This window comes from Pundamilia nyererei, unplaced genomic scaffold (assembly GCF_000239375.1).
Source record: "Pundamilia nyererei isolate P.nyererei 1_Seehausen unplaced genomic scaffold, PunNye1.0 scaffold00079, whole genome shotgun sequence".
Taxonomy (NCBI): Eukaryota; Metazoa; Chordata; class Actinopteri; order Cichliformes; family Cichlidae; genus Pundamilia; species Pundamilia nyererei.
In genome coordinates, this window is record NW_005187480.1 from 402,621 (window position 1) to 425,548 (window position 22,928).

The following is a 22,928-nucleotide window of genomic DNA, read 5'->3' on the forward strand; positions in this document are numbered from 1 at the left end:
CTGTAGTAATGAGGCACATGTGGACCAGTTTGTTGCACAAAATAAAACCAGAGTTTGCACGCTTAAAGGAAAACTGAAAATTAATGAAGAGTTTTGACGTCTATGTTGACGTCCATCACAAATCACAAAGGAAACTAATCAAATCAAATGTTTCTTTTTTAGTTAAAGGCATCGAGCACGGAGCTTTGATTATACGAGACATTTTAAAAAATTAAGTTTAGTTAAACTTTGTAATTCATGAAATGTTTTACACCTCCTCCACTTTTAGGTCCCAGAGTTAATTTACATAATTCTGATGTTTTTTTCTCTCCCTGGGCTTCTGAGAAGCCAAACATCGCCAAACCGATCACGCTTGACGACCATCCGCGCCCTCCTCCTCGCCAGTTGAGGGGAAACAAAACGCAGCGAGAGCAGCAGCAGCAGCAGCAGCAGGATTTGCTCCCATAAACAGCTGTTTCCTGTTTGAAGGCTCAGGAACAATCTGGCCCGCTGGCAGCGAGGAGAGCCGCACCGTGCCAAGAGCGTACCGAGCAGAACCAACAAATCCAATCAGGCGACTCGAGTTCGGCCTTGTGCTGCATTAGAAGCCTTCAGCTCACAGCGCAGGTGGTCTACGGCGTCCATGGAGGGACAAAAAGCCACTTCAGTTTGAAATCAGCCCTTAATGTGGCCCTAAACCCGATTAAAGCGCCCAATTAGCAGCAGCCTTGAATGACAGGTGCATTATGGGTCATACCTGCCAGACTTAAGCCAACCTCCTGGCCTTAAATCTGACCTTTGACCCACAGCAGCAAGTTAATGAGTTGGCTTTACTGACCTTAGGTAACCTCTCAGGGTCTCCGGGGTGGCGAGGGATGACCTTCTGTAGCCTCTGGAAGCCGTAGTCGATGGTGGGCTCGTTCAAGGCTGCGGGACAAACAGAAACAGGAGAGAGGGTTTATTTAACCCCACACGCGTCTGACAGGAACTCAGCTGATTGTTGCAGTTCTGCAGCTTTCATCTTCATCATCATCTTTGTGTGGTCACTTTACTCTTTTTTGGTACTTCCATTTGTCTCTTTTTCAAAGGTTTATCTTTTGCCGTAGTTCCTGTAGTCCTTTTTCTTCTTTTTCTGTATTTTTGTCTCTTTGCATGGTAGTTTGACCTCTCATTGTTGTATTTGACACATTTTAACGTTGTATCTGTGTCACTGCATTGTCCTAGGTTTGTTTTGCGTGTTGTAGTTTTATTTTTTTTGTGGGACTTTCAGATCTTCCAACTGTGTCTTTGCATCATTCAGGAGTTTTTATGTGTCCTGGTAGTTTTCCCTATTTTTCTAGCTGTCGCACCTCTTACTGTACTTTTGCATCTTTTTTGAGTCTTTTGCTCTGGTCAGGATGGTCTTTTTTTAACAACATATTTCAGCCTTTCCTTCTTCTGCGATTGTGCTGAAATCGAAGAAAATAAAAACACGTCCCCAACTCGTGAGATGTAATTTTAATGCAACATTGTCGAAATGTGCTCGTTTTTTTTCCACACGCGTGCAAAAGCCAGGTTTTTCTTGACTTCCTGTCATTTCCTGAAGTTTAAACTCAGCAGGGATCGTTTCACCTCCCTCTCCTCTGATCTCCTGTTGGTTCGTGTTAGCGGTGAGCGCTAACGGAGAGGGCGAGCGAGCGCCGTCAGCTGATCTCACTCTCTCTTATCTCGGTTGCTGTTTATCAAGTGCGAGACCTCACACTCCACCTCTCCTCCACGGCTAATTCAATCCAGCCTCCCCTCCACCGAGCCCTCTCTCTCTTTTCTTTTCTCCTCCACTCATTCACCTCCGCAAACAATCTGCCTTCCTCCTCCTCCTCCTCCTCTCTCCATATGCACTGAGCAGAGCTGGAGAAACACCCGGAAATGAGTTCGGGGAGATACTTCTCCATAATCAAGCCCATTAATCATAAAAGGCTGTCAAATTTGACTTTGGGGACAATTTGTCAGCCGATCTTGCCCACTCCGCTTTTGTCACCGTTGGCTCTTGTATTCTGTAAGGATGATTGACACTCCAAATGCTGCTGAGTAGAATAGCTAGTTTGCGCTAATATGCATAACCGTGGCTTTCATGAATAAGAATAAGGCAGCTATACGGCGGCACAGAGGGGTCTCCTTCAAAGGGCCCCGCTGCCGTTTGTCGCCAGCGCTCCAAATAGATGTTATTACCATTATAACAATATTTGTTTTCTTTTCCCGGGAATGGGCGACCGCGAGCTGCTAAATCAAATTTGTCAGAGCCCGTTTCAAGCGGCGGCGGAGGAGAAAAAGGGCTTTCAGGCTGCAACTGGGGTGGGGATGATATCTGAAGGGTGACAGAGTGCTGAGGGACGTGGCCCTCGCCGCAGGGGCTGCCATGTTGGATTCCTCGCCTCTCCGCCTCCCTGAGAGGAAGCAGAGAGCAGCGCGGCCTGAATCTATTACCTCGGCCCGCCGCGAATGAAAGAGCGATTCATTGCAGGATCCCAAAGAGACTTTTTGGGGGGATGCGGAGCAGCAGAGGATGAATGGAGATAATGCACCGGGACGACACGAGCAGCAATCAGCGGTGAATCCCAAACTGGATTGCCTCCTGACGCTGCGTACATACATCCCAACTTATAAAACAAGTGAGAGGCACTATGGGAACTGCTGCAATAGAATAAAAAACCCATTTACACTCGGAGGGAGGGGGGGGGGTCTGTGATGGTTAACTCGCCACCTCCATCAGAAGAGGAAGTATTCTCCTCTCTGACCTCCGAGCTGATCCGAGATGTTGAGAAATGATGCTGATGTGGTTCAATCGAAGGCGACATGTCTGCAGATAAACATCAAAAAACCCGGAAACTTCCTCAGCGCCAAAAGTTCTTCGAGATCTCTGAGATCCAAGTCCCCGATCTGTGCTAAAAGTCTTGGAAAGAATCTGGGAACACGAGCCTCATATCTCTGTCCTGGTCCTCTCTCTCCTTAGTTTGGACACATTTTCTGTCTGCAAGTTGCTGGTTTGAAGATTTTCTGTTTTTTTCACTTTAGTTTTGCCTTCAAAGCAGAATTAAAGTTGCTTTATTCGTCTTGTTATGTGTTGGGATGACTTTAATATGGCATTTTTCACAAGCACTTGACAAAATTTTATTACTCAATGACAAAAATAAAATACAAAATATTGAAGTTTGGAAAACAAAATATTGTTTTAGGAACAAGTACATGGTTGAGAAGCCTGGTTTTATCTGTCAACCTCCTGCACATGGGCTCATCGCCAAACGTGTGGATGTTATCACTGTGATATCATCCAACATCAGCAGCTTTCCTGCCACCATGTTGTTTCTTCAGTGTAAGTAGTGACACTAATGCTAACAAGCTGCATCCACAGACACAAATACCTGACAATTAGTGCTCAGCAACAACCAAATAAAATCCTAGAATTCAGCAAAACCGGACCTCAGATTTCTTAGACGGTCTGTTAGTACAGTGACCTCACAGCAGCCCTTTTATTGGTCAGATCAGGTCATTAAAAATTATCCAAAAGGCTCCAACAGCACAAACACAGCCCAGAGGTCCAGTTCAGTTAGTCGAGGGGAAGCCTAGCTAACTGAACTGTAACCATACAACTGTAAGTCAAAGAGGCCACGCCCCTAACAATACAAACTTTGAGCCTGAATATAATTTAAACAGGTAAAATGTTGTAAATGGGGAAATTAGAAATTCTTCTGGTCGTAAACGTGTTTACATGGGAGTCTATGGGGACTGAGTCCTGGAGCCTCCGGTGGACGTCAGAGGAACTGCACTTTGGTTGACGCTTGGTTCACACTTAAACTCTTGGACACCAACATTCAGCCACTGACAGATGTGGTTTATTTCTGAAGTTTAAAAACTGATGAGAAGTTTTATTCTGAAAGGTCTAAAGGAGCTGCTCTGGTTTGTAGAGTCCACACCGCCCTGGGCTCTGACGAGTCCACACCGCTCTGGGCTCTGATGAGTACATTGAGTGTCTCAATAAGTCGAGTTGGTTTGATAAAACATCTGCATTCAGACGCCTCTCTCCAGAGACGTGACGGCGCTCTGAGGTTGCGATCGTTGCTGGAGGTGGAGACGACCACAGACGGAGAATGAAACAAAGACAGAAGTTTTAATGAACCTCTGATGGGGATCGACCCCCCTACAGGCATTAAGCCCATTACTTTGCCTTATTAAAATCTTGCTGCACTTTGACCCCAGCACCCCATTGGCTGCCTGCAGGGCCCCGTGCTCCTCCCAGCCAATCGATAAAGACCGCCTCCTTCCAAAGGAGCCAGTGTAATTGGAGAATGGCGGCTGGCAATGCGAACCCTGACCCCCCCTCCCCCCACCCCACGCATTACACCGCCCATATGAAGACAGATTGCCTGATTTAGTGTAAACATATGCTGCAATTCCAGGCATCAGTGCCACTTTCTCCATCGTAATTTGTATTGATTTTTCTCTGCTCCTCTTTGTTCAGCGCGAGGAGGCCACGGCCGTCGCTTTCTCCTGCCGTCTGATGCTTTTTATAAATCAGAAAAGGAGCAGAGGAAGATAATTCAGAGGTGAGAGGAGAGCGGGAGAGACAGAGGCGAGCGAGAGGAGGGGATTTTTTATATATTTCATCAAGTATTTATCTCTCTCCCTCTCTCTCCCTCTCTCTTTGGATCCTTTTCTCTGCCCTCGCTGTGAAGGTGATCAAACGGTCGGCCGGCGTCCTGCTGAGCGGCACGCTCCGTTATTAGACCGCTAAGTGACTGAGGAGAGGAAGAGAAGAGAAGACGGGGGAGGCGGATCACATTTGAAACTAATTTCTTCACGGCATATCTGGAGTGTCGGAGAGGAGGAGGATATTTTACGCACTTACAGGAGAAACGTTCACTTCCTGCTCAAACACCCAGCAACTACTGCTCGATTAATAATGTCTGAACAATCAAGACAGAAGCTTTAAAAAAAGAGTCAAATAAAAGCAGGAGACACATAAAATTTACAGAAGGTGATAAAAAGTAACAGGATGAGAAAGAAGGCTTTAAAACAGAGCGAAATGCTGCAGGATGAAAGTGAGGATGTAAAATGTATCCATGCTGGACCTCCATGGGTCTGAGGGCTCAGGCTTTTTAAAGTGACCACTAGTGCTTCATGAGACGGCTAAAAACTATACTGTGACACACACAGTCCCAGAAAAAACAAAAACTGGGCAAAAACTTAAAGGTCAGACTTAAAATTCTGGAAATGAGTCTGAAAACTTTCAATCACTGCATCCCTAATTACACAGCTTTTATTGTGAAAGGGTGCAGCCACACTGAAGAGCGAATGAATCAAACGCGCTTGTTTTAAAGCTGGAGCCGCAGATCTGGATTCTTGTCTCGATGCTTCTCCTGCTGTCAAACTGACCACCTGGTGCTTCTCACCTGTCCGGCTTCGCCCTGACAGCGAGCTGAAGGGGAAGCTTCCTCTTCCTCTCCTCGCTCTGGTATCATTCGCCGCTTCTGGCTGCAGATGGCGGCTGATCACAGATCAGAGGATCAGAGCTCTGGGAGGGAGGACGGCGGATTACTGGAACATCTCAGCAGGCTCATTACCCCGCTCGCTTCGGCTCCCACAATCCAGCAGGGCGCCGTGCTTCAGAGGAGAGCCCGCCTCTGTTTACATCCTCCTCCTCACTACTGTTTACATTTATCTTTCATTTGCTGCTCCTCGCCCTGAATCTGCTTTTCCACGCCGCTGGTTTGTATATATTTACCAGCCGGAGATGAAATCCGCACTTTAGGGTCTCTGCTCACCTTTACCGTTTTTGTTTTGGCGTTCACGGCCTCGTCGCAGGCGCTCTCGTGTCCCCGATGAGCCGGCAGACTTCAGTGCTGCGTGGTTTCCTCCTGTATTACTCTCATCATTTCAAATAGGCGCCGCTCATCCGTCCCGCAGTAACGTGTGCTGCAATTTCCCATCTCCCCCGGCCGCATGATTGATGCAGGTCAGGGCGGCGTTTGGCCTCATGGCCCGCCGATCGCAACTGCTGATGATTCCTCGCCTTCTTCAGTGTGTGTGTGTGTGTGTGTGTGTGTGACAGATGCACGACATGCCGAGCCTTAAGTGGACGCGCTGATTTGTTTTTCTGCTTGTCAAGTGGCCAACCAGCATCAGCTGGGGTGGGGGGCATGCTGACAGGCTGCCATAACACCCCGAAAGCATCTTTTCAGCGGATTATTGATCTGCTCCGACTTTCAAATCATCACTCAGTCATCGCAGAGAGCAGGGGCGACTAGGCAGGTCTGTAAATGACAGCGAGCGTAAAGTTTCCTCTGCAGCTTGTTTGTTTTACATGGATGTGCACACTGGTGTGACAAGGAGGCCGGTCCTGTGGGGACATGTCTGCACGTGTTTAAGTAAAACAAGCAGAAAATGGAAAGAGAGATAAAAATGAGCAAAAACAGATCAAACGTATGAACTCTGAGTCTATCTGCACTTTGGGGACTACTTTCAGTGGCGGATGATTCCGTGTTGCAGAGGATTTTGGAGTCAGTGTTGGTTTGATGTTGAAATGTTTTTCTTTCATTCTTTACGCAATGAAGACGCGATCTTCTGATGAAGATCAGAGTCGGCCCTCCCGAACCCGCCAGGTGTCTTCAGGTATCTTCAGGTACCGTCGTCTCGTCTCTATAACCCACATGAGCGCCCACTCCCTTCTGCTTCCTCCTCCGAGAGCCGTCGCTGACGCAACAGCCCCTGTGATTAGAGCGAACATCCGCCCCAACGCCGCGTGTTAATCAGCGAATAATTACCTCGCCGTGATTAGAGCCGGCCGAGCAGAGTGCCTCAAAGAAATAGGCCCCCCACCTGAGAAGTTATTATTTTCTGGAGTGGCCGCCGAAAATGCCCCCGCAGAAATGGCTAATTACCCGACATTAGTTCCACAAGTCCCCGTTCCCAAAGTGGAGCTCTTTGATATATGAAATGTGGTGCGTCTCTGCTGAGAGTCGAGGAATTCCCGCGGCGGAGAGCACACTTCTGCCGTCTATTAAAAGACGACACGAGAGGCGAGATCAAAGGCGGGGACGCGACAGCGCTCGTGTTGTTTCATTGCTGCCATGTGATCGCCGCTAAGTGACTGAGACGTGCTTCCTGACGCGTCACATCCCGACTCTGTAACACAAACTCGCTGATCACTTTATTAGGAACACCCAAACCAAAATTCTGCTTTTATGAACCTTCACAGTGAATAATCTGCTGAACATCTGTCCAACATCAGGCCGCGAGCTCTTCATCTTAAAGATTTTAATTAGATAATCAAGTTTCTATTAATGAGACTTTACATGACACACACACGACGGTCAGTTAATTCATGTTCCAGTAACTTTTGTCACTTCATACACTCTGTGAGGGCGCGGCGTTGGCGGCGGCCGGGGCCGGAGCTGCCTGTCAATCACTGTTTAAAGTTCATGAAATTTCTATGAGCATCGATTGCAGCAGAGGCGGGTGTAGGAGGTGGAGGAGGGTGTTAATGACTCCACTGACTGATGCAAGCGCCTCACTTTTAATCCGCCTCCTCGCCTCGCCCTCTGTGCTGCAAACAGGTCTGACGCTTGTGAAGAAGAAATAACGCCGCCGCAGGTCCGACTGTGCTTAAATCACAGGTAACATCTGAAGCACGTCTCCTTAAACATCTGCTGGAGTTATTCTGGGCGTCGCACAGATGTGAGCTTTCAACACAAAATGAAGATGATGTTTATTCGAGATTTAGACGTCACTAAAACAAAAACACAAGAACTGACGGTTTTTAAATAAAGCTACAGCTGAGTCACAAACCTGAACGGCCAATCACTGGGGCACTGAGAGCAACACGGTTTTTACCCAGGAATTTGCTCCTCGTGCCGTGCGCTAATGGCTCCGACCAGCCAAAATCTTAATTTCAATTCACAGAAATTTCCTTAATAGATCAACAAACGACCAACAAAGTGCCTTATATTATAAGGTAAAGACCCTGGAGAGACAACTGGAGAGAGATTCCACGATCCCCCGTGAGCAGCACTTGGCGATGGTGGGAAGGAAGAACTCCCATAAAACAGGAAAGACCTCTATCAGAACCAGGATCAGAGCGGGGGAGTGATCTGTGCTTTCTGCCAGGTGTTTGTGTCAGAGTTATTCTAAAACTGACTCCAGGTTTAAACGCTGGTCTGAGCTGCAGTAAAGCAGCTGCAGGCTCGTTAGCTGTGTTGTTTCTGGAGAGAGCAAATCCTGAACTTATAACCAAACTGTGGCCTCATGATTAGTACGTCTGGCCCTTAGTCTGTTCAACTCAACATGAAACAAACCCACAAACTACAAAACTAAAGCGCACTGAATCCCTCCTCCTGTAAACCAGCATTTTGTCTTTGCAAATTGTTGCTGTCGGGGCCAGAGAGGGTTAAATACAATAAAAAGACGAGGCTGAAGTGACGTTTCGGTGGTTCAGACGGAGGTTTTTCGAGCTGAATTATGAGTTCTGTCCTCACTGCGAGTCCTGCCATAAACGGCGTTTGCCTCGTCCTCTCTTTGTTTCCGTCAGCCGCTGTAAGCCGATCCCGAGCAGGCTACAGATAATTGCCTCCATGTGTTACTGCGACAGTAATTAAACAATAAAAATTCAGAAGTCAATTAGCGAACGGTGCCTCAGACGTGTCGACAGGAGAGGGGGGAACAGCGAAAACAGAGGGAGCGCCTCCTCCTCCTCTCCTCCAGCTGAGGTTGGAGGTGTAACGCCGGCCTCTTGGTTACACGCTCGCAGACCTTCAGCGAACCCTCTGGAAGAATCTGCTAATGTTTTCCATGTGTGCCGAGGAGGAGGAGGAGGAGGAAGAGCAGAACTTACAAAGTGCTTCATTGTACTTTGAGAGAGGAGCTCAGAGTGAGGAAGTTGCATTTGAGTTCAGACTTACTATTAATGAACCAGGTCTGCATCACACGAGGGCATACAGGTTCACTGATTGGTCCGTTCTAGTGATGTCATCCCAAATGATCAGGTGGTTAAATTAAGCTCAGTTTGGGCAACGCTACAGCTCCTTCGTTTATTTAATGAACGCAGCAACATAAACAACGTCAAACATCTTCAAGATCATCATGTTTAGACCTGGAATAGTCAGACCTGTAAAACACTCGGAGTATCACTCAGGCTGCCTATGTAGGCTTGACCTCTGACCTCTGACTTTTCCATGAAGAGGAGAAGTAAGATGGAGAACAAACAGGATAAACTGAGATTCGTCAGCCGTCACTGAGCACTGGGAGAGCGTGAGGAGGGCGGCACTAAATCAGCAGAAGTTTGACCTTTGCATCCACAGAAAAACACTGAATCCTTTAGTTATTCCAGTAAAACAATTATCCAAGTAAGTGGAGTGGATTTTATTTGCAGAGCTGCTTAATCTCAGGGCCGGTCCCAGAGGGATCCCAACGCCCACACCGGAAAACCACCAACAAAAAAAACACGGAGCGGAGAGGGGACGAGTGGAGGGTGCATCCCAGTAACTTAAAAACCACCACCGTGAGGATTATCGCGTAACATCACTGCAGTACGTTTCCCTGCAGGAGACAAGGGACCGGCTACCTCTGAGGTATTTTGTTCTGAAGCAGCATTTAAAACCAGAGCTGGGAGCTACATTTGCTACAGTGCTCCAGCTCGGAGGTGGAAACAAGAAACTTCACCTCAGAAACAGATCTGAAATCATTAAAAGCCCCAAAGTGCAGAGACACTAAACCACCCGTTCTCTAAAAGGAGAGAAAAACTACAACACGCCATTTTAACAAAAACAAAAAAACCTTGTGCATAGTACCTGTTTAAGCAAGTCCGGCTGCGCTTAAATCACACGTAACATCTCAAACACGTGAATGAGGAAAACAAAAAGTTAGAAACTGCAGGAAACGTCAGAAAAAATCCAGAAAGATTCATTTTCTATGAAACAGAAACTGCAGAACAAATCCGGGGCACTCCAGAAAAAACAACCTCCTTAAACATGGGAAAAAAACTGAATATCAGATCAGGAATCATCCTTAGATCTGCCAAAACATCTAGACCAGACCTGGAATATCAAAGGTGATCTGAAGCTGGAATAACAGGTTTGGAACATCTGGTCTGGAACTGGCAGCTGAAAAATTGAGACCTGGATTTGAGTTTTTCTCAACTAAGTTTGTCATTACTTCGAATAACACACTGCGAGTTTTAAGCAGATAGTTCTACCAGTCTGTGTGGAAGTAAGTCTGACCTCTGACCTTCAGTTTTCCACAGAGGGGGCAGGAGAGGACAAGGATGAGCTGCTGCAGAAGCATAAAAACTACAAACCTGTAGAACCAGAATATTAACAAATAAAACCCAGAAAAATGGAGAAGACTAAAAATGCAGTATAAGTAACAATTACTGTATAAATCATGAAATATTCACACGTATATATAAACATCCAGAAACCAGCATATTACCCATGAAACCCACAGACACTGATTTCTGCACCACAGCAGCAGAAATAACAAGAAAAAAGAACCAGTACGAAATAATTTGGCTCATTAGAGTTAAATCTCTACAAGAAAGAACAAAACCAAAAATCTGAGTAAGTAAAATGTTCCACAGGGTGAAGCAGAGAAAACAGCCAATAAAGGATAAACACACGCTCAGTAAAACTCAAACAGCTCCATAAAAGTAGAACAGAACAGCCGAGAGAGGATGTGCTCAGTTTGGAGAAGCTGCTGTAACAATGCGGACACTGAGTGCTTCGATGCAATGCTGACGTGTCCACATACTTTTGGAGTGTACACAGCTGAGCAGCTGCAGTTCCCAGGTGTACAGAAAAGGGGTGGGGGGTGTCAGGCATGTTGAGGCCTGCCTGATGATGATGATGATGATGATACTGGTGCTGGGTGTCCTCCAGTTAACGCCTCCAGTTTGCCTCCAGTTCGTGGCCTCCCTGCTCACACTGGGCACAGACTTTTGTTCCTGGAGGAGGAACTACATCAATAATCTGCTGCAAACATGATCTCCATATCAGGAATCAATATTTTTCCTTCTGTCTGCTTTTTAAAACCCGGGATCACATCTTTCTCCTCCTCTTACTCCTCTTTCTCCTCCACCCCTCCTCCTCTCCCTCCTTGTCCTCCCCCCAGGATCTGACTTCATCACCTTAGTTTGCAACACCTCCCTCCTTTTCTCTCTTCTCCCCCTTCATCTGACTTCATCATCTCAGTTTCTCTCTCCCTGTCTTCCTCCTCCTCCTCCTCCTCCTCCACCCTTCTCTCTCCAGGGCTGCAGATCCCCAGGTGCAGCTGCAGGAGGAGGGGGAGGAGGGAGGCGCAGTGGGGATGGAGGGGTTGAAATTAATGAGGGGAGCCTGGAGGTATTGACTTTCCTGGGAAAACACAGCTCTCTAAAAATCAGTGGACGAGTGCCGCAATAACTCAGCACCCATCGATCCCACAGCTCCGCTCCCCTCCCGCGCCTCCCCCGAGCCTCCCCCCCGCAGGCTGCATTGATCCGTGCATTACAAGCACAGAGGAGGTGTGGACCCGGCAGCACCAGCGACTCAACACCCACAGCCGAGTGGAGGGAGATACCGGGAACACCAGAAACCACAGGCCTGCAGGAAAACTACACAGTACTGCAGGAGTACTACAGCTACACTCCAGGAGTACTACAGCTACCATGCCAGAGCACTACAGGAGTACTACAGCTTCACTGCAGGATACAGATCCAGCAAGTATACTACACAGTACTAGAGAAGTGCTCATTAGAATCACAGAGTACTACAAAAATACAGTGTACACAGTAAATACTACACAAAATACTACAGATACTGTGAACCTGAAAAAGCTGGAGATCCAATAAAACTACAAAAACATTAAACTGCAAAAGTAAAAGAAGTGAAAAAAAACCAACAAAAAACAAGTCCTAAAAAAAAAAACAAAAAAAAAAAAACAAAAAAACCCCAGAAGTATCAGAAAACTACAAAAATCTAAATCTGGAAAATAAAAAATAAACAAAACTGGCAAGAAATATTAAAATTTACTGATTGTGTGTTTCTTTTTAATTATTCAGTTTACATTAAAACAGTTTAAAGTAAAAATGGATTTATCATCAAAACTAAATGCAAATAGAATAAAAAATAAACGTTAAATGTGGCACAATGAGTCAGGTGATTTGTGTATCTCAGTGGTAATCTGCTTGCAGTGCAGATGATTAGCGAGGAAGACAAGGAGGAGGAGGAGGAACCTTTTCAGCTCTCAGGCTTTTTGTCATTCCGCTCAGCTTTCTTGCCTTTGGCCAGTTTTTCCGAGCGAAGCCGCGGGATCAAATCCTGAAGCCGCTCAAAGCTGCAGAGAGGAAGGAAGACGGGAAATCTGGGAAACACTCGGATCCCACTGCTCGTCACTCCACCTTCAGCTCAGAGGCAGCAGGAGAGGCAGAGCAGCCGGGGGAGGAAACGAGGGAATACTAACGGGAATGTTCACAGAAGAGCTGCTCTCTGATTGGCTGGCAGAGACCCATCTCCCCGTTTAGGGTGTATAAATGTGCAGGTACGCACACTGAACTTCAACCTAACCACTGGAGAGAATCCTGAAAACCCCAACAACTTCCTCAAGGACACCTCCAACCTATTTAAAAACCCTGGAACTTGCTCAAGGGACGTTTACAACTTCCTCAAGGACCACCAACTAAATAATTAAGAAGTTCTTTAATAACCCCTGGAATCTCATTAAATAGTCTTGGCCTGCTTGAGGAACATTGGAAACTCCTCAAGGTCCCTTCAACCACCTTAATAACAATTAGGAGCACTGGAACTTCTCCAAGGACCGCTGAAATCAGCTTAAGACTGCTTACTGATACCTACGACCTCCTTACAAAATCTAGATCCTTCAAGTCCCTTTAACCTCCTTAAAGACCACTGAAACCTGACCAAGGTGTCCTGGAGCATCTCCAACTGCTGGAACAGTCTTCAGACTCTGTAAAGGATGCATAAAATCTTTTTAAACCCCATTTGTACACTCTCAAGGAACTTGTGCAACTTCCTCAAGGACTACAGACTACAGCCTTTAAAGGCTTTAGCACAACTAGACAAAATCCTGGAACCTATCTAAGATGCCTACAACTTCCTTAAAAAGGCTAGATCTGCTCAGAAACCACTGGAAACTCATCTAGGTTCACTTCACCAGTTTGAACCCGAGAAAACTGACTCAAAGACACCTGAGACCTCGCTGCAGCCTCCTGCAGACCCCAAAGGTCCTTAAAAAGTCTCCAGGTATTCTTATGAAAACAGTAGGAGCCTTGAAGGGTTTCCAGGGGGTTTGATGGGCTTTGTTGTGTGTGGGCTCGTGAAGGAAGTGACATCAGCAGGCTGTTTTCTCTTCATTTACCTGCCGCTCGCCTGCTCGGTATCTAAAACTCAGCTCATTTTACATTCATGAACACAACACGCTGTTGGCACACTGAGCGTGCACTGAAGCGCACACGCTTGCTCCAGCGTCTCTGAACATGTCATGTGTAAATCAGATGAAGCGGCGACGAGCGTGCACAATGCGGCCGTCTCCCTGGCACGAGTAGCGGCGGGTAGGAGAAACTGAGCGGCGTTATGATGCGGCCACCTGTCGGGTTCAGCCTCACGATGCCTTCGGGGACGCTCAGTTTTGTTTTTCACCCATCAATCAAGCTGGAGTCAGATGTTCCCGTTTCTTGGTTGGGATTGTGGAGGCTGGATTAAAGGAGCAGACCAGAGTTTTTACAGACCGCTGTGCGTTTTTGCAGCAGAACGACTCGTTCAGCTCATTAAACCACATCCTCACCAGCCAATGCGTGCGAACATTGCATGACAGCGAAGCAGTATCTGATTCTCAGTCTAATGAACGTCATTCCCAGTGATCAATTTGTTATTTTTTCCATAAAATACACGCTGTATACATCCCAATACCCAATTAAATGTCTTCAAATTTCAATTACAGCTCAACCAAACTCCAAAAACCCAGAAAAAAATCTAATTATGACATCGAAGAAGAGAAAAGCAGGAAATATGCACATAATGCATAAATGCCTTCAACCTCTAGCCTTTTTATATACTTTGCTGTTGTTTTTCAGGTAACTCTGGGGACTTTTTTCAACTCTTCAGCTCATCTGATTATGTAAAACACTTGAAGCTGATGTAAGAAAAGCTGGTGTGGCTGTTCTGTGAGCTCCTTCAGGCCTCCTCCAGCGTGTTTCTGAGGTGGAGAACATCCTCTAATGGACTCTGAGATAACAACAGGCTCTATTCACTGCACACCTCCACATAAAAGCAACGTGCCGCTCTTGTCAGTCGTATCTGTAAATGGGATCGCAGATTAGCATTGCAAAAGGAGGCGGCGGCCAGAGCGTCCATTGTGAGCGTGGCCCTGCCGTCGGAGGAGGCGGCACCCCCAACAAAGACGAGTGCGAGAGGAAGGAGGTGGCGATAAACTGGTGTTAAACAGAAAACTCCAACACGCTTGCTTCTTTCACAACCCGACGCAGTGACATTTACTTATCGGGCTAAACAGCCTTCGAGCTGACCTTTCTGCTGCTTTGAATGACATCTGGATATTCTGACGGAATAATCAGCGACAGTGGAAGCACTGATCTGAGAGTCAGATATCGAGTCTTCGGACGTTTGACTGCTGACGGCTGACAAAGAGGCTGAAGGGCGCGCGGAGGAGGAGCAGAGCAGGGAGTCGTTCGGGGAAAATGTTTACCTTGCTGTCAGGACGTGGAAAAGTGTTTACAGTGACTCCTCCATGGTGAGGATCACCCCTCGAGTCTCAAGATCTGAAACCTTAAATCGCAGGTATTAACCAGTATAAACCAGCATAAACCAGTAGAACTGAAAAGGAAAGTTTGTTCACACTGAAATATGAGCGACGAGCCCAAACTTTGTAGATGTTATATAGACGTTTTATTTTGGGTGAAAGCACCACTCGGTTTCAGCCTCATCACATGACGATTTAGATCTCAGTAATGGATGGATTTATTCTCCTTTTACAGATTTAACCCCTTAGCAGTCGGACGTACCGCCCACGGGACATTGGATGGTTTAGGGGACTAATTGGACTGCTAATTAATGGTGGTGAATTTGAACTGACGGTACTTTACTATCAGTATCAAACCGTTGGATAACGATTTAAAACCTCTCTGAGAACTTCAGTGTTTAGAAAACTCCGCTTGACGACGGGGTTTGGTTTGAAAGCTTACCGGTGTACACAAAGCGTCCCGGAGCTCCTTTGCAGAACTGTTTGGACTTGTAGGACAGCGTGACCTCCACGACCCCTGGGATGTGGCGAGGGGGGGTCTGCACCCGGATGGCGTGAGGGGTGATCAGCTGAGTCAAGAGAGAAACAAAAACAGGACAAAATGTTCAAGCTGCGATCTTTAAACCAGACAGGAATCATGAGAAAAACTTTCAAATAATCAGGACGACTTTGAAACTCACGAAACAAAAAAACTGCCATCTTCTTCTAAGCCTGAGCAGTTTCCAAATATAAAAAAAATAACACAACACAAGTTTAAAAACTCAAAGAAGACGGTAAGAAGTCGTTAAAAGATCGATAAACAAGTTTATTTGTCCCTGTGGGGAAAGTCAGCAGACATTTGTATACCCACACAAAAACAATCACATCAACATAAATCACACCATAAACAGAGACCTTCACCCTCCTCACATGTTAGGGATGATTAAGTGAGCCGCCTGAACCTGCTCGAGTTCAAACGTTTGATGGCTCGAGGCGTAAAAGACAGTCTGGACCCGTTTTTTGTGAGTAAGGGGGACAGTAGCCTCGTGCACTTTTTAGTGACTCCATACGTGGTCTGTCAGTACTCTGTAAGCTTGACGGCGCAAGCTCGGACAGCAAGACACGACAGTAAATGTCATCACAGCAAACACAGGAAGTTAGTGGGTGGTTAGTGCGTTTACAGAGTAACGTTTTATTTTTAGCAAACTTTAAAGAAATCTTAAAAGCGCTGCAAATTTGTGATTATCTCGCTGAGCTAAACAAGTCCAAGCTTTTATTTCCCACAGAGAATATTTTCTACAATAAACACAAACTCTGGAAAAATCCCACCAGCGTTTTTTTTTTCAGAGGGAACCGCGTAATGTTAGGCTTCAGGCAAAAAGGAATCTAATGAAGGCCTTTAACTTTTCAGGGATATTCAGATGTTTTCTCACTGACCTGCAAAGTAAATTTTCCCTTTTTTTTAACCAAATCTCAGTCAAAGATGCGTCTTCAGCAGGTTTTTGCTGGGATGGAATTTTGCAACACATGACAGGAAATCCTCCAAAAAAGCTAATTTTCTGAGCCCCACATGTTAGAGAGTTTTTACTCAAACTACAGTAAAAATGATGGTTTTACATGTTTTTAATTTGCCCTCAACCTGCGTCTGCAAATCCATCTCTGCATCACAAACTTCTGCTTTTCTTCTTTGGAGGTTCGGCATCACGACCTTTGATCACACCCATCAGTTCTATCATCTGTATCGTCCTCAGATTTCTCCGCCTCTTCTACACGATAAATATTGAGTTTTACAAACAGCAGCGGATGTCTGGAACGATAACCGAGGAGCAGAACGAGAGCAGCCGATTCTTCTTCCTGTTAAAACTTTCTGAGTAAGAACGCGCCGACCGCCTGACTGGGATCTGGGTCAGCATGCAGTCTGTGTTCAGAGGGATGCTGGGCTTTGGAGTCCGTCTGCTTGCCGCCACACGACGCTGATCAAAGTCAGGAGCTCCGTCGGCGTGTGGAGGTGCATCTTCCCTCCTTCCCCGCCAGGTGTTCTGCTCTTCTGGACTCGCTTCAATATTTCATGGTGCACCGTATGCGCAGCTCCTCCTGCAGCTCAGCTCGCACTGAATCTGCATATTTTTGGGGACACGCAGACCTGCTGCAGACACAGACGCAGGTGTTCCTAAGATACGAGCGTGTGTGTTTGTGTGTGCGTGTGTGAAAGATGAAGCTGGAGAACATGATGTACGGTTTGTGCAGTTGTTCTCGGAGCACAGGTTCTGCGCCAAAGTTATTTCTTCACTGCGATCAGCCTAAAAAATGTTAGAGTGCAAAACACGGGGCCTTAAACAACCCGGTAAAGCATTTAATGTGTGATATCTGAATAAGAGTCGTCTCACCTCGCTCCAGACCAGCATCGTGCCAAAGACGACCTGCAGGCCGTCGAAGAAGTTGTCCCCGATGAGGATGACGGTGGCGCCGCCAGTCGTCCAGCCTTCGCTCGGACTGATGGCTTTGATGCAGGGAGTGGCTGCTTCGGAAACATACAAACACATGACAGCAGCATAAGTGACAGTTGGGGTCACACAGAGGTCAAGTAACAGACATCAGATCGTTTTAGAGAGCTCATTCAGCTGGTGGGCCCATCAGCACCAGCTCCACACTTCCAGTCGGCGTTCGTCCCAGACGCCATGTTCAACCAAAGTAATCACAGCAAGGCTCTCCGAGACAACCTCCAGCCAACTGGTCACCAACCAGTCTGGTTTCAGGGCTGGAGGTCTGCAGGCCTGTGTGACATAATTCATCTAAAACCTGTTAAATTTAATCTGCCAGCTTAAACACTTTGGTTCAGACGTCCATCAAATGGTGTGAGTGTGTGTTCTTCCTGGAGAAATGCCCTTTGAAATGCGCTGCTTCCTGAAAACCAGGTCAGAATTCATCCTGCATCACATGCAGACCGACGTGAGAATCATACTTTCCGCGAGCAGGAAGAGAACGACGAGTCTGATATTTTTATCATTATTTAGATGTTTCATCTGGGGAAGGTAATGAAAAAGGCAACAAATCTTTAACAACCCTGAAGCTGTGACATTTCTTACACCCACAGAGAGCTTTCAGTCAGATTCAGTGTGTTACTCCCCCCTCTAATACAAAATGCAAAATGATTGGTTTTTCCAACGCCACAGAGATCGATAAGGTTCTCCATATAAACAGTGTCTCCGTAATGACTAGACTGGTGTCCGGACTCGAGCCGAGTCGAGTCAGACAGGCGGACGGACGCAAAGCAAGCCGAGGCTCCGCAGCTTTACAACCTTTTCCCGGACCGAGAGCTGTTTTATTGGGAGGACGATCTGATATTCCAGTCAGAGCATGAACGAGTCTCTCATTGTTTATTATGTGATCTCATCTATAAAGCTGCATTCAAAGACTCGATTAAACATCCCAGTTACAATTTTCTCCATTATTATCAGCGCAGTAATGACTTTCTGCCAGCAGTTACTGGCAGCGTGAGCTCACTGAGAAAGCTCTGAGTGATTTAGATAAATCTCTTATTTTACATTTTGTTTCTACATCTGCATGAAGGCCCGACGCGAGCAGAGACATCAAGATTCTGCCGTCTTTACTGAAAACTGATAAATAAACCAACCTGTGGAAAAATTCGACATAAAACCAGCTTAAGGTGCCTCCAGATCTGACAGAGAAGCACAGAAACCACCTTAAAGGACGAACAGGTGAGGCATCTGTAATGGCTAAAACGCTAAAAACGCTGTTGGCAGGTTTAATGTCGAATGTGGCAGAAATGAAACAAATTAAAAATCATGTAAGTAAACCCATATTTCTTTTATTTTTGTCAGAAGGCTGAATAAACACTCAGTTTACACTGAGGCTTTAAAGGGTCATAAGATCATTATTTATAAATTCACCCAATGCTGAAAGATTTGATTTGATTTTAAGATGTTTTTAAAGAAGCTAAAGTGAAGGGACTCCAGAGACAAAGCTTTCGGTTTCCATCACTTAAATACTGATTATCAGGCTGGACTACACTGGATTTGAGTAATCCAGGTTGGAAGCAAACGTGTCTTTCTTAAAACAGACCAGCGCCTCCCTAAATCAGAAGGAAATGGTTCAGCTTCATCTCCAGGCAAATCTCTGGATGTGTCAAGTTTCTAAGCAGGAAGCTGAAAGACTGAACTGATATTTAAAGACGCTGCTTTGGGAACCACACTTCAGGATGCTTGTTGCCCTTCTAAGGCTGCAGCACAAACTTCTTCCAGATGAAAAGACTCGGCCTCCCCAGCCCCTGAAGCCACTGCAGAGGGCTGCGGCTGTTTGCTGCTCCGAGGACTCGATTGTCACCTCCTTATTAATTTCCCCCTTTTGTCACAGCAGTAAACAAACAGTCCAGCGGGTGTGAAGGGGGGGGTTGTGCTGGAAAGGGAACGACGGGGGGTTCAAATCAAATGAACAGAACACAAAGACGAGGAGCCGGCGGTGGAAAGTTTTATCGAGGAGACGGGAGGCTGAGAGCTGGTGACAAAGGCGGGAGCAGATGTTGGGGCTTTTTATCGTCTCTGAAAACATCCCAGGCTGGATGAGATGAAAGGCCTCGAGCTTCCCTCCGTGGGCTGAGACACAGGACCGGCTGGTAAACAACGATCCCCTTTTGGCCCCTGCAGGACGCCGTACAGTACACGCAGCATCCTCAGTGCAAACACTTGTGCTCATGAATGTTTGACTGCTGATTTGATAAACTTTCCTAAATATCCCGAGGCACTTTCACAGGTGAGACACACAAGGATCCCAGCCTGCTGAAGGCGCTGACAGATTAGTGTCAAGAAGCGTTTGTTTTAGAGCTCTGGACGTGCCACGCGGTTGGAGACGGGCCTGCAGGACGGCACGCTCAGAAAAAGGGCAGATGCTTCTTCTTTGATCGAGTAGCCTTATCTCGACTGAAATGCCCCGAGTGTGATAAACACCACCCACCTGGTGCTGCAAGTAGGTTAAACCAAACGAGACAATTACATCACCGGCTTTTGGAAAAGTCGCAGACTTTTCCAAAGTCAGAGGAAACGGCAAAAGGAGGCATCTGAGGGGAGGACACGGTGGATGTCTGGTGCTGAATTGTTTCAGGACTCTGCTGTGTGTGCCTCGGAGGGGCGGTGTTTGGCTAAAAGTGCTGGGAGTTCATGCTGCTTTCTTGATGCCCTGTAAGACCCGCCTGCTTCCAAGTGGGTTAAAACAAGTGAAGGAACGCCATCTCTCCTGGAAACACCTCAAACTTTAACGCAAGTCAAGGGAAACTTCAGAGCGATGTGGTTTGGGAGGTGTCAGAGGACTTTTTACTGTTTAAGGAGGAAGAGCGGCGTAAGAACGCCGGCTTGTCGACTTTTCTGTCACCGACAGTCACCTGACACTTCCAGCGCCCCGTACGGTGAGCCCCACGAGTTTGGCGTTCAAAGTGAGTTTTAACAAGTGAAGGAGTTACACCATCTCTCCTGGCAAAGCCTCACATCTTTAACAGAGTCGAGGGAAACAGCAAAGTGAGGTAGTTTGATGTATGAGAGGAAACGCACTGGCTCACTGCTCTGAAAAAACCTCAGGCTTTCTGTTACCCAGACGAGTTGCCAAATGGGACAAGACAAAGTGCCTAAAGAGCTGCAGACAGTAACAGGAGGTTAATGTGAACCTGTTTAGGTTGACTTGTAGGACTTGCAGGTAACCCCACCCACCTGCTGCTCCAAGGCCTAAAACTTTAACCAGGACGACGTTAAAAGAAAAACAGGTTTTTGATTTGTTCCAACTGACTCGTGTCAAAATGCTCTGACAGAATATAACAGGATGTGACTGGTGGGCTTCCTCGGTGAGCACAAATGAAATATCTTTTACTGATTCTGCCCAGAAAACCTGCTACAGCTTTGGTTAAGCCCCTCCCTCCTGGCACTCCAAGTAGGTCGAATCAAGCGAGAGCCTTATGTCATCGGGTTTTATTAGAGTGGGGACAGGGCAAAGTGGCGTTAAAGTTTACAACTTCAGAGGATATGTTGCCGCTGAGCTCCAGCTCTCAGAGTCGAGTTTCACTGTGTGAAGTTTATACGCAGATGATGCATTTTATTTGGTCGCCTTGGAAGGTGGAAGAACGGAGCGTTTGTTCGCCGTGCCCCGGAGGAACGCAACGTCCAGCAGGACACTGAGCCGGCAGAGTTTCATACAGGCCTGACGTTTCACTTAATAAACAACAACCAAACGCAAGCAGGAAGACCAGATTAACCTGTGAGCTGCTTATCCTCTCACCTTGTTCCAAAGAGCCAGAAACCTGCAGTCTGCTGGAGAAACCGATTCCAACCTCAGAGTTTTTTGTACTTTTTTAACAGCTGCGGTCTATTACTGACTAAACACAACTGCAGCTGAACCTTCTACACATCTTCTGATCGACATGACCGACAGAATGAGTCCTACGAGTCCTACAAACCTCTGACAAAAGCTTATGATTCTGTCTTTATTCTACCTCAACAAAAAAATCCAAACCAGAACTTTGCACCCTGCTCAATAATTTGATCTGTTTGAGTCACATCTTACCTTCAGAGGGGTCCAGTCGTCGGGCTCGGCGGCCATGTTTGGAGTTGTTGTGGACGAACATGTTGTCTGACACGGCCAGCACGTGACCATCCACGTTGACTGTAGTGGACACCACCACCTGTTGTGGACACAGCCCTCAGGGTTATTTCGGATTTTTAATTTTTCATGAAAGATAACTGCTTCCCTGCTGGACTTTTACCTGGAACCTCCTCATGTCTCTCGGGTTTCCTGCATTTTTCAAACAGTTCTGATTGCACTTGAGGAAGAACTTCAGGAAGAATCTGAAAGATGTGTAGACAAAACAGGAAAAAAAGAGAAATACGATTAGTTTCATTTGAACTGCTGCTCAAAATGGACGAGAACCAGAACACAGGCACAGTTTGAGAATCAGAGGAAGCCGGGCTCAGTTGGACTCTGCAGGACGCTCATTTGCATCAGGAGGAGTTTTACCAGCGTCAGTCCAAATAAACTTATATGGCTACGTAAAATGTTAAACTGCATGCAGAAGCTAAAATCACACACATTTATTTAACAACCGCACACATTTGCTACATCTTCCTGTGAAAGGCTGAGAGGACGGAGCCTGTCTCAGGGCTGAATGTGTTGCTGTTTCTTCGTGTCGGGTCACATATCGCCTCTTTATCTGAGCAGCAGATAAAATTACAATTCTGCAGCGGCGTCTTGATAAAGGCGGTCGACACTTCCTGCAGACTTATGGCGTCTCATTAGGGCCCGCCTTTTGATTTTCCTTCCTGCGCGCCCGATCTCTCGCTCGCCGCGCGTTGATTTACGGCGATTTTTACGGCAGCAGAGGAGTATTGATTGGAAATGGATATCAATGAGGATGGGCGGTAATAACCAGCAGCTTTGGAGGAGGACGGTGAAGGGAGGGGGAGGGGGGGGTCAGAATGGATTGCCACCTTAATGCATTTCCCACTGCCTTGTAATCTGTGCACATCCATCTCTCGGACCATAAGCCCCTCCACCCCGTTCTCATGGTGCGCTTCCTTTTTAATTGCCACATTATCACAATAATAATCCGGGCAGTTAACAAGCGGCAAGGTCGCAGACAGACATGTCACATTAACCAGGGGATAACCTCGGCAGAATACCCACACCCCATCTTTTTCACCTCCTCCTCCTTATTCTGCTGCCTTAGCAAAGCATGCTGGGAGTGCATGAGGAGCTGTGGGGGTGCGGGAGTGGGGGCTGTGCGAGGTCGGCATCGATTTCCACCTTAATAAGACAGTAACAATATCTTTAAAAACACACAGCGGGCGCTCAGCCTGTTTCACTGTTCTGTGCAGTCTGACGGCGTTTTTACACTTCTAATCAAATTTGGACCAAAAACGTTGTTTAGCTGCTCGTTAATGATGGAACTAAGACATATTTGATAACTTTATCAGTGGATGTATGCTAGAGGCTGTTTGTACTCGCAGGACTTCCACCTTAACTCCTGATTCTCGATAATTACGTTTTTACACCGTAAACACTCTTAAACTCGACCCCTTTTCATTAAAATCTTTCATGTTTTTACAACTTAAAACAGCCGTTTCACCCAGAGGGGACTTCTTCCCCCTCATCCGGCTTATTTCAAAAGCTTTGTCCTTTTTTATTTACTTTATAAC

At 46.6% G+C, this 22,928-nt stretch overlaps 1 protein-coding gene across 3 annotated transcripts in view; it reads right to left on the reverse strand.

The window, feature by feature from the left end:
• Positions 1–22,928, reverse strand: part of LOC102196931 (transcription factor COE3) — a 139,708-nt gene that overhangs the window by 25,265 nt on the left and 91,515 nt on the right. For 2 of the 3 annotated variants that reach the window (XM_005737733.2, XM_005737731.2), the window contains exons 7-11: positions 21,500–21,581; positions 21,301–21,418; positions 17,124–17,257; positions 15,200–15,326; positions 818–906 (exon numbers count right to left, since the gene is read on the reverse strand). In XM_005737733.2, the coding sequence (XP_005737790.1) occupies positions 818–906; positions 15,200–15,326; positions 17,124–17,257; positions 21,301–21,418; positions 21,500–21,581 (550 nt within the window). The remainder of the gene's footprint in view (positions 1–817; positions 907–15,199; positions 15,327–17,123; positions 17,258–21,300; positions 21,419–21,499; positions 21,582–22,928) is intronic. The other variant, XM_013912039.1, reaches the window with a different exon arrangement.